The sequence below is a fragment of the Lipomyces japonicus genome, assembly GCF_038497905.1.
Source record: "Lipomyces japonicus strain CBS 7319 unplaced genomic scaffold V1514scaffold_14, whole genome shotgun sequence".
Taxonomy (NCBI): domain Eukaryota; kingdom Fungi; phylum Ascomycota; class Lipomycetes; order Lipomycetales; family Lipomycetaceae; genus Lipomyces; species Lipomyces japonicus.
The window spans coordinates 206,578-218,134 of record NW_027117826.1 but is presented as its reverse complement, the minus strand read 5'-3'; the positions used below and the strand labels follow the sequence as shown (position 1 = coordinate 218,134).

Here is an 11,557-nt window from a genome sequence, read left to right as displayed (position 1 = left end):
TTCAAGATAGATAGCCAATAGTTTGAGGAGTCTCTGGGTTCTGTGGGTATCCATTGTCCTTCCTGCTTATTCCTTGTCATGTTTATTGCTCTTTTTGTTTTCTTTTTCCTCTTTCATATTACTTTTACGCTGTGTGATACTTATTTCCTCTACTTTCTTCTATGCCTAAATGGTTGATGTTCAATATTTATTCATAGAATAATATAAATCGGGGTGCTGTATGGCTCCTTTTTAATAAGATAAAAAAAAATGTGTTACCTTTGCTCAAGAATGAATCGAAGACGTTGCCAAAAAAATGCTGCACAACGATGATTAATCTGGTTGCAGTTAATTCTCCTATTTGGGACTACTACTGGCTGGGCGGCTTTAAAGTTTACCTCGTGATGCGCGTGACGAATGTCGCTATCGTCGCCATACTACTACTTGTATATGTACGTATGTTTTTGAAAGCACAACTCACTCAAGCAAATAGAATAATACTGATGCAGCAGTAAAAATAGCAAGGGCACAAGTAAGTATACGGCATACGGACTTGAAGTAATCAAATCCATCTTACTCTTTCTTTGTCATGTACCGCCAACAAGGTCAGGAAAAAAAAGAAAAAAAAAACATTAAAGTTATTAATAAATGATGCTTGCTTTCTTTCATGCGGGGGAGAAAAAACCAACCAGCAAACGAACGTATACACATACTTTCGAACCAGGATCATGAAATAGATGGACTCAATGCATCTAAAACTTGTTTTGTAAAATTTAACAATCCATTACACTACATTACATTAGACATGCGCTATAAATCAGCAAACCCGTCATCAATGACAGTGTGAACAAAGGGAAGAAAAAAAAAACCCCCCCGGCGCGTTCGTTCGCAAACTCTCTTTGTCGTCAAAGCCGCAATCGGCGGAGGAAGAAGAAAAAAAAATTAGTTCTTACCTTATTTATTATGCGTTGGATCGAAGGCCGATTCGATTATAGAACGAATGAACGTTCAGTCAGCCAGTTTGGTTCTAAACAAAAAGAACAGCAACAAATACGTATAACAACTATTTAATTAATTCATTACATATTGTTAGTTGTCTCTCCAGCGTCTTTTTTCCTCAACATTCAATCACTGAACTTCACCATAGAAACTTCATTCACTCATTATTCCATTTGACTCAATCTCACACTCAGCTTCGATTTGTTGATTGCAACTTTGCAGCCGAGTCTTTTTTTTTTTTTTGGGTGCTTGTAGACTCAGCTCATATTCAGACGTGGAATTTGGCAGGAAGGATGCACGAACAATAATACAATAAAAAAAGATTCACTTGTTTTTCTTTTTTTTTTTTTTTGTTTTTTTTTCTTTCGGTTTGTTCTTCTCGTTTTTATATCTTGTTGCATTTTTTTTTTTTTTTTTTTTTGGCCGTGTTTGCAGTGTAGTTTGAAGATCAAGACTATACCGAGATGACAGCGTTATGTGAACATGTTTGGGTGGTTGATGACTTTAGTCGGTGCGCAAAAGAACGGTGAGTTTGTAGAATTCTTTTTATTTTATTTTATTTTTTTTTTCTTTCAGCTAATTCATCATAATGTATAGATATCTTGGAACGTACGTTCCATTAATAGTCTTGATTCTCACCATTTCAATCTCTGCTTCAGAAGCACTCGACCGCTTAACGTCCGGCAGGCGGGAGGGATACTTTCAACTAGACCAATCCGAGCTCGAACCCGACCCCGATCACGGCAACAATAACAATCATGCAAACATTATTGAAGACGATGAAACCGAATATCCACTTCAACAATTCGTGTCATCTGAATATGAAGACGATGAAGAACAACAACAACAAGAAGAAGGAGATCAACTGCCATTACTACAAAGCCAACGTTTTCTAGCTGATACCAGTGACGGTTTACTTGATACAGACATTGCAGAATATCGTCCCAACCCGTTACGAGTCCTGACTGAAGCTGCTTGCATTATTTTCCTATGGGTGATTCAATTGGCAGCTTCCATAGTCTCATCACATTTTAAAACTGTTGATTCATACTCTTCTCGTCATTTAGTTGGATTATTATTTTGGGTAAGCTGATAGAAACCCCACCAAGACTAACAAGCTAACGTTAATCCTTTTTTTTAATAGTTCTATGCAGGATCGCTCGTATTGTATCGTCAGCGTAACAAGAGATCAATTGTTGGACCTTCCTCGGTTTACTGGCAGTCGTATTTCCTGTACTCGTTCGCTGCGGTCATGAGTTTTCTTGACCTGCGATCTGAAATCATTCACCATAATCATTTGTTCTCACTCCTTGCCTCAATATTTAGTTTTATTTTCATCGCAGGCTTGCTTCTGCTTTTATCAATCACAATCATTGGTGATGGCCGGTTGGTCGTCATTTTTACAAAAAGTCTTGAACCGTCCAAACAGGCATCAGCCAGCATTTGCTCACTGCTCACTTTTTCTTGGGTCACGCCCATCATTATTTCAGCATTCTATCGACCACTAATTATTGAAGATATTTGGGATCTCATGGTCGGCAACGATTCAATCACTCTGACAAAAAATTTAATCCAATCACGAAATTCGTCACACTCATTTTTTACAACGTTGGCCCAATGGTTCAAGCACGACTTGATGCATTCATCTGTTTGGACAATCGCCAGGTCAATCGCAGTGTTTGTTCCGGTCTTGGTAATCAACAAGATTATTGATTACGTTCAGTTTTCAACTTATCCATCAAACCTGGCAATTTTTTACGCATTATTGTTTTTGGCCTCAGCCATCGCCAGTTCTACCGCAAACGGGCAAGCATTGTGGAAAGGCCGGCAGATTTCATTAAAGGCACGGGCACTGATTATTTCTGAAATTCATGCCAAAGCGTTGCGGTGCAAGTTGGCCGCGACGGAGCACAATGCCATGGTCAGGTCATCAGACACAAGTTCGATCGTGAACTTGATTGGCATTGACGCGTTCAAAATTTCAGAAGCTGCTGCCACGATTCATGCTGTTGTCGGTAGCACCGTGACAATTTTTATTGGTTTAGTCGTGCTCTGGAATTTGATTGGATACGCCGCATTAGGTGGCATTTTCGTTGTTGCCATCTCAATACCGATTCATTATTTTTATGCCATCCAATTTAACCTAAACCAAAACAAGTTATCAAGATCTAGTAAGATTCGACAACACTTAACCAGTGAAGTCTTGATCAATTTTAAGCAAACCAAATTTTTCGGATGGGAAGAAAAATTTTTCAACACGATCAGGTCGGTTCGGAATGCAGAATTAGAATATGTCAATCGTGGCAATTTTATCGGTGCCACGTCAACCATTGTTCGTCATGGTGCGCCGGTTCTAGTTTCGCTTTTCAGCTTGTCCATTTATGTGCTTTTCAGGGGTAAAGAATTGACATTCTCTGTCGGATTCAGTGTTCTGGCGCTTTGTAACTTGCTTAGAGCTCCTTTAGACGAATTAGGTAACGCTTCAATTAGTATCGTACAGTCTAGAGGTATGTATCCGTGCCGTTTATTTATTTATTTATTTATTTATTTTTAACGTTATATTAGTTTCGTTCAAGCGGATTCAAAGATTTTTAGAAGAAGAAGAGACTGATAAATACAATCAAGTCAATACTTTCCGCAGAGACAAGTTGTCGCCTTACATTGGGTTTGAGAATGCTTCATTTTCATGGGATGAAGAATCGGCTGACACGTTCCAGTTGACAAATTTAAAGATTGATTTTAAGGTTGGAGAACTTACCATCATTATTGGGCCACCTGGTTCTGGCAAGTCATCACTTTTGATTGCATTACTTGGCGAGATGTCACTTATTGGAGGCAAGGTATTTACGCCAACAAATGAACGTCGTGGTAGGGAAAATATTCCCCAACAACTGGAAGGATATTCTGAATCGTTTGCATATGCTTCTCAAGAACCATGGGTTAAGAACGATTCCATCCGCAATAATATTTTATTTGGTAATGCGTTTGATGAGGAACGATATTCAGCCACGGTTCAGGCCTGTTGCTTGGCTCGTGATTTTTCACTCTTTGATTATGGTGATCAAACGCAAATCGGAGAACGAGGCATGAAGTTATCCAAGGGACAAAAACAGCGCATCGCATTGGCCAGGGCCATATACTCTAGAGCCAGGCATTTACTTTTGGATGATTGCCTGTCAGCTGTCGAACGCAACACGGTGCGCAAAATTAACGACAGATGCTTTGCTGGCAGGCTGATGCGGTCGAGAACATGCGTGTTTGTGACGAATGACAAGTCATTATTGAAATTGGCCAGCCACGTGGTGGGGTTGACTAATGGTCTTGTGATACGACAGGGCCCACCGGATGAAGTGCTTCGGCCGGACGAACTTGAACCCGACAAGGACCCCATAACGGAGCCGCCGGATGAGGTTGAAGCCCAGCAGATTAAAAGACACGTGGCCGGAGTGAATGGAATCCCAATCACGGGCACGCTTGCCAAGGCTGACGAGAAGGCACAATCTTATGCCGACATGTCGACCTACCAGTACTGTTTTTCCGCCGTGGGCAGGCCTCGGTTCTGGGTTCGCTTGATTGCATTATTTTTAATTTATGAGTTGGTGTACGTCACGTTAACGCTGTGTCTGTACCTGTGGGCAAAAGATGGCACAGTTTACGGCGTTTCAGATTTTTACTTCTTAATTGCATACGGCGTGCTGTGCATGTTTTACACGTTCGGTGCTTTTGTGAGGGATAGTTATTTGTTCAAGGGAAGCTTGCGCGCGTCCAAGGTTATGTTTGAAACCGTACTTCGTCGCGTATTACGAGCCAAGCCACGGTTTTTTGACGAGACGCCGGTTGGCAGGTTAATCAACAAGTTTTCCGAGAACATGGAATCAGTTGATCAAGAATTTGCCGGCACGATTCTTCGTCTTGGTGAATCATGCATCGCGTTAATCGCCGTCGTACTTTTCCCATCCATTATCACTCCTTTTTTCTTAATCCCGCTAACCGTGCTCTCCATCATTTTGGGCATCATTTCCAATCTTTACGTTAAATGTGCCAGGGAACTCAGGCGATTGCAGGTATTGACAAAGTCGCCAATTGAGGATCAGTTTGGTGAGATCTTGGCCGGCATTCAAACCATTCGTGCCTACGGCAGTGAATCCCGATTCCTTGCCGCATCTGCCATGACCGTGGATGAAAACAATCGCGTGTCTTGGCTGCTTTGGGCCGTTAATGGCTGGATCAGGTTTTACGTTGGCTTGATTAGCAACTTGTTGACTTTTTTGTCAATCATCATTGTCATCTTGCTGGCGCAAAAGCTAAACAGCGGCTTGGTTGGCTTGGCACTGAGTTACACGTTGTTACTGACGCCGCTTATTGAGCAATTGGTCATGAGTTATGCAGAAAACATCATTGCCATGGACAAGATCGAGCGAATCAAGACGTACCAAAACATTGATCAAGAGACTCAGCCTATTGTTTATGACAACCGGCCGCCACCCGGGTGGCCTTATAACGGCGCCGTCGTGATTGAGGACCTGTCATTACGGTACGCACCGGGCCTGCCATTGGCGGTTAAGCGTCTTAGTTTAACGATTGCGCCAGGTGAAAAAATTGCCATTGTCGGCCGCACCGGTGCGGGCAAGACCACGTTGGCATCAGGATTTTTCCGATTTTTGGAAGCCGAGACAGGCAAGATCTTGCTTGATGGGGTTGATATCTCTTCAATCGGGTTGGATGACCTGCGTTCGGTCGTGTCCATGGTGCCGCGCAATCCGACATTGTTTACGGGCACAATCAGGAACAACGTGGACCCGTTTGGTGGCTACAGTGACGACGCCGTGACTGCAGCGCTAGCAAAAGTGCACCTGTCGTCGTTACCGTTAGACATGCCGGTGTCTTCTGGTGGCACAAACATTTCACAGGCGCAACGTCAATTGCTATGCTTTGCCCGGGCCGTGTTACGTGAGCCCAAGATCTTGATCATGAACGAGGCCGCGTTGCCATCATCAGAGCTAACGTATCAAACCCAGATTGAACAAATCATACGAACCGAATTCCCACAAACAACCGTGATCACGGTGGCCAGGAGGTTACGATCGATCGTGGATTATGATAAAGTACTCGTGCTCGATGCGGGCGAGTCAAAAGGATTTGCTCACCCGCACGAGTTGTTGCAAACGCCACGATCCGTGTTTAGAACGTTGTGTGAGCAAACCGGACATTTGGAAGAATTAGAAGATATCGCCATGCTGGCGTATCTGAAAAAAGAGGCTGAAGGAGAAGAAGACGAGGATGAGGACGGTGACGATGAAGATGAAGATGACATCGACGTTATTGAAGATGATGATGACGTTGACGTTGACGATGACGATGACGATGACGATGAATAAATAAAAGCGCATTTGGATAGGATTCATGGGGGAAAAAAAAAAAATTTATATTTTCAAAATATATGCATTTCAATATTTAAACAATTAAATGAGTACCCGTTATTTCTGCCACCAACAAAGTGCGGACCAAGGAAATAATGTACACCTGGCAATAAAAGTTGGATGGTCAACGTAATAAATATTTTTGAGAATATGGGATACGAGTACCGTTTTTCAATGCTTGAAACTGGGCAACGTGAACTATTCCGATATAATAAAAGACTTTTTTTTTTAAAAAAAAAATCCCAAAGAATTTATAATTACAATCCATGAGGGCTACAACCGGGAGTTTATCCGGTCACAACGGTTGCGCGACGCGTTTCTATATTTGTTTGTTGGTTGAATGAGGCGGCACGGTTGTAAAGTCTGTTTGCACAAAATTGAACCAATTCCCTCCCAAATCCGTAGGTCAACTACGTGATTGATTTATACAGAAAATTATACATTATATATTCTATAGATATTCAATTGTCATATTCAACTCTGATTTCGGCCTTGCGAGTAAATTTAAAACTTCTCAGGTGTCAAATTTTAGGATACAAACACAGGGTTGTCAGATATGGTTCAAACGACTCCAGGATGGGTGGCCACGCAACACAAGGCATTTATTCGATGGACAAACAGTCATCTTGAATCACATGGCATTCAACCTATTCAAAATTTTGATCAAGATTTTTCAGATGGCGTTAAGCTGATCCAGTTGCTGGAAGTTATCGGTAACGAAAGCCTGGGACGATATGCCACCAGGCCAAGGTTGCGAGTACAAAAAGCAGAAAACGTGATTGTGGCGTTGGATTACATCAAGCAAAGAGGAATTCAATTACATAATATTGGAGCCGAAGATATTGTCGATGGCAATTCGAAACTCATCTTGGGACTGCTATGGACATTGATTTTAAGATTCACGATTTCAGAAATTAAGTGAGTGAGGTTTTTATTTTTTTATATTTTTTTATATTTTTTTATATTTTTTTATATTTTTTAATGAGCAATTAATATTTATTTAATTTTTTAACAGCTCTGAAGGATATACGGCGAAGGAAGGATTATTGCTGTGGTGCCAGCGAAAGACTGCTTTATATGACGACGTTGACATTACAGATTTTTCATCAAGCTGGAACAATGGGCTTGCATTGTACGTATAATTATGATTTATCAATGAAAAAAAAAAAATACTAATCAAATAGCTGTGCGTTGCTTGATCGACATCGACCTGATCTTATTGATTACGACTCATTAGACAAGAGTAATGCAAGGGCGAACATTGCGCTTGCGTTGAAGATCGCGACTGAAGAGGTCGGAATTCCTCAATTGCTCGACGTGGAAGACGTGTTGGTAGCCAAGCCAGATGAACGATCAATCATGACTTACGTGGCCCATTGGTTTCATGCTTTTTCAGCTCTTGACAAGATCGAAACTGCTGGTCGCAGGGTTGAAAAATTTGTCGAAGTAATGTCATCATCTTTTGATTTGCAACATTCATATGAAACCCGAGTGCGTGAATTGTTGGCAGGCATGCGAACTCAATCTCGGTCATGGCAAGATGCGATTTTTTCAGGCACGTACGCGAATGCTAGGGAACAAAATGCCGAGTTTGCCAGGTACAAAACTAATCTAAAGCGAGAATGGATTGCTGAAAAGGCAGAGATCACGTCCATGTTGGGCAACATTAGAACCAAATTGGCAACGTATGGCTTGAAAGAATACATCCCAGCAAATGGCTTGACCGTTGCTGATTTAGAACTTGCCTGGAAAGAGTTATTGAAAGCCGAGGCGACAAGATCAAAACAAATAAACGAAAGCATCAGAGATATTAAGGAGAAACTGAGAAAAAAATTTGCCGAGACGGCAAACACCATCGCCCAAAAGATCGATGTGGTGTCAGAAGATCTCGTGCAATTACAGGGCGAACTTGAAACCCAATTAGCAAAAGCCAAAGAGATTGAGAACAATATTGAACCAGTTTGTAAATTTTTAACAACCCTAAAGGTTCTGCAACAAGACCTGGAAGAAGCCAAAGTGGAAGAAAATGACTACACGGTTTATTCATATGACGAATTAGAATATGAATTAAAATTGGCAAAGAATTCAATCACAAAGAAGCTTTCGTTTATCGAAAATCAGATCGTGGCACGGAACATGACAAATTTAACCCCGATCCAAGTAGAAGAATTTGAATCCGTCTTTCGATATTTTGATAAACGTCAACAGAACCAATTGGAAAAAGTTGAGTTTGCAGCCGCGTTGGCAAGCTTGGGACTCGTGTTTGATGAAGATGAAATGACAGAATTGTTTGACGAAGTTCGCGAGCATTCACCTGCAGTATCGTTTGAACAATTTATTCGGTACATGGTCGACATTACCGAAGATCAACACACTGCTGAGCAAGTTTTGCAATCGTTTATCGAAGTTGCAGAGGGCAAACCGTACATTACAGATTTTGATCTTCGGAATTCACTTATTCCTGATTCCATGATTGAACAACTCGATGGTATAATGCCCAAGGATGAAACAGGCCAGGGTTTAGATTACGTGAAGTTTATGGAAAGATTGTGCATATAAATCAATAGTGGAGTTGGGCATGTTTACTGGAAGGCAAAATATATATATAAAAATAAATATTTTAGTTTATGGCAAGCAGGACCGGAAGGGATATGGTACTTGAATATCGAGTGAGAGATACCCGGTCAACCTCGGCGAGATTATCTTGACGCCCCGTGTCGCTAATATGGATTCGTTGACTTGATGCACAAAATGTTCCAGTTCCATTAATTTGCGTTGATGAAACGACATGTAAACCGATTCACTGATCCAGCAAGTCAAAAATCCAATCACATTGTCCATAAAGTTTGGCCATGAACCAGGCGCGAACGCCTCTTGCAATCGATCATTAATTTCAAGCATGATGTCATGAAACTCAGATCTGGAAACGAAAACCGACAGGGGATATCCAGGGAAATCAAGCCGAAATGCCGGCGTGCTTGAATCGCTGGCAAACACGTAATCCCTATGAATCCTAACGATCCTGCTCGTCGTTGTCGTCACGGCTTGCTGCGGTAATGATTGCTCCGACGAATGCGACAAAAACAACGGCGCGTCGTTCAAGTGTCGCGTAAACGGCCATCGAGGGTCGCCATCTTGGTCAAGACCTCGTTCATCCGGATACTGGTCCGTCATGTATCAGCAATTTGAAAACTTGCCACGATGAATGGAAATCATTTTTGGTTTTATATCTCTGCCAAAAAAAAAAAAAAAAAAAAAAAAAAAAAATGGCGGCCTCATTTCAAAACGTTTATTAGCTACAAGGTACAAGGCCCACGCGTTTTGTGTAAGATAAATGGAAAGCTTCATCTTTTTCCCGTGTACGTGAAGGTAAAATTCGATTCAATTCAATTACAGTCTCAATGACTATTTCAGATTTGATACGGTTGTCAGGTGCTGCATGCGCAGTTGCCAAACGAACCAGAGAAATTTACTCTGCTCATTGGGATCAATTTTACACAACGTCGTCGTTGACGACCAGGTTCCGAACCTTGAACAAGACCCGCCATGACCCGCCAACGTCTCAAAGAACGGCAACAACGACGAGTACTACGACGACTAGTAATGGATTAACTCCAGATGGAAAGAGGCCACATGTTAGAACTGAGAGTGCATCGACATCAAAGAATGCGTTTCATACTTGCGCCAAAAGACTGCGCGATGCAAATTCAAGCCGTGGCATTCGAGTACAGCCAAAGGAGCAACAAGATCATGCACGAGTAAAATCCATGCACGAATCAGCTGTTCCTTCGACCAGAATTGGTAGGGTTTTTCATTACGGAAGTTTGGTGGCTGGCATGGGCATTGGCGCGTTGCGCGAAGGCGTGAGGCGAATAGGTGATTCGGAGCATCATGGCAGCCAGCAATCACTTTTCATGAGCCCAGCAAATTTGGAAATGCTGGTGAGAAGGCTTTCCAAAATGCGAGGTGCTGCATTGAAATTGGGTCAAATGATGAGCTTTCAAGGTATTACACGCCTGCAGAAGTTGCAAGGATTAATATTAACATGTGTTTGATAATACTTATAGATGCATCATTTTTGCCAACCGAAATTCAGCAGGTGTTGACAAAAGTTCAGGATAGTGCGGATTACATGCCAAAGAGACAGTTGGAACGGGTGATGGTGCAATCGTTAGGAGCCAATTGGAGGGACAAGTTTGAAACGTTTGACGACGTGCCCATGGCTGCGGCGTCAATTGGGCAGGTTCATGCTGCCGTGTTAAAGAACACCGGTCAAGAAGTTGCGGTTAAGGTGCAATATCCGGGTGTTGCATCGTCGATATCTTCGGATTTGAACAACTTGTCCATGTTGCTAACCGCATCAAGATTACTTCCTGCCGGTCTGTATTTAGATAAAACGATTGAGAATGCCCGAACAGAGCTGGGTTGGGAATGTGATTATGTTCGTGAGGCAGCCAGCTTGCGAAAATTTAAATCTTTACTCGCAACCGATCCGGTGTTTGCCGTGCCGCAAGTTATTGAGGATTGCAGCGGGTCTCAAGTGTTGACGATGGAACGCATGTGGGGCGTTGGCGTTGCCAAAATTCAGGACCTGGATCAAGAAAAGAAAGATTGGATTGCGACTCAAATCATGCGCTTGTGCCTGCGCGAAATTGCCGAATTTCGCTACATGCAAACCGATCCTAACTGGACCAATTTCCTGTACAACCAAGCTACGGACAAAATCGAGCTGTTGGATTTTGGCGCGTCACGAGAATACGCAGATAAGTTTGTGCGCAACTACGTTGGCGTGTTGAAGGCCGCGGTTGCGGGTGACCGGCAAGGTTGCGAAGAGTTTAGCAACCGGTTGGGGTACCTGACCGGGCTGGAATCACCCACCATGTTGCAATCTCATGTCGACAGCATATTGACCATCGCCGAACCATTTGCGACCGAAGGCGAATATGATTTTGCTCAGCAGACCATCACGGACCGGGTGCGATCGTTGATTCCAACCATGGTGCGCGAACGACTGGCGCCGCCGCCGGAAGAGACGTATAGCTTGCACCGGAAACTAAGTGGCGCGTTTTTGTTGTGCGCGAGGTTGCGAGCCAAGGTACCGTGCAAGCAGCTGTTTGATGACACGATCGGCAAAGCTTATAGTGAGTGATTAGTGGACA

The 11,557-nt window shown here is 42.6% G+C and overlaps 4 protein-coding genes across 4 annotated transcripts; 3 read left to right on the top strand and 1 right to left on the bottom strand.

Annotated features, from left to right (window-relative positions):
- Positions 1-2,230: 2,230 nt before the first annotated feature.
- V1514DRAFT_279244 (P-loop containing nucleoside triphosphate hydrolase protein) lies at positions 2,231-6,356 on the top strand (the record flags this gene model as incomplete). The annotated part of the gene is made up of 2 exons (XM_066925008.1): positions 2,231-3,485; positions 3,544-6,356. The coding sequence occupies 2 exons, from the start codon at positions 2,231-2,233 to the stop codon at positions 6,354-6,356; spliced, it is 4,068 nt and encodes a 1,355-aa protein (XP_066784014.1).
- Positions 6,357-6,562: 206 nt separating this feature from the next.
- Positions 6,563-9,297, top strand: V1514DRAFT_329254 (calponin homology domain-containing protein). Its single transcript, XM_066927315.1, has 3 exons — positions 6,563-7,316; positions 7,414-7,530; positions 7,583-9,297. Exons 1-3 carry the CDS (start codon positions 6,955-6,957, stop codon positions 8,955-8,957), a joined length of 1,854 nt encoding a protein of 617 aa, XP_066784013.1. The 5' UTR covers positions 6,563-6,954; the 3' UTR covers positions 8,958-9,297.
- V1514DRAFT_329252 (Golgin subfamily A member 7/ERF4 family-domain-containing protein) lies at positions 9,022-9,627 on the bottom strand (the record flags this gene model as incomplete). Its single annotated transcript, XM_066927314.1, has 1 exon — positions 9,022-9,627. The coding sequence occupies exon 1, from the start codon at positions 9,570-9,572 to the stop codon at positions 9,024-9,026; it is 549 nt and encodes a 182-aa protein (XP_066784012.1). The 5' UTR covers positions 9,573-9,627.
- Positions 9,628-10,165: 538 nt separating this feature from the next.
- Positions 10,166-11,547, top strand: V1514DRAFT_279204 (ABC1 family-domain-containing protein; the record flags this gene model as incomplete). The annotated part of the gene is made up of 2 exons (XM_066925003.1): positions 10,166-10,403; positions 10,466-11,547. 2 exons carry the CDS (start codon positions 10,166-10,168, stop codon positions 11,545-11,547), a joined length of 1,320 nt encoding a protein of 439 aa, XP_066784011.1.
- Positions 11,548-11,557: the final 10 nt, after the last annotated feature.

What these genes read in the sequence shown, in the direction of transcription:
- V1514DRAFT_329254 (XM_066927315.1), top strand. Translation starts at nt 6,955, where the DNA reads ATGGTTCAAACGACTCCAGGATGGGTGGCCACGCAACACAAGGCATTT. An exon ending in TTCACGATTTCAGAAATTAA is followed by an intron (nt 7,317 to 7,413) that starts GTGAGTGAGGTT and finishes ATTTTTTAACAG; the next exon opens with CTCTGAAGGATATACGGCGA. An exon ending in TGGAACAATGGGCTTGCATT is followed by an intron (nt 7,531 to 7,582) that starts GTACGTATAATT and finishes CTAATCAAATAG; the next exon opens with CTGTGCGTTGCTTGATCGAC.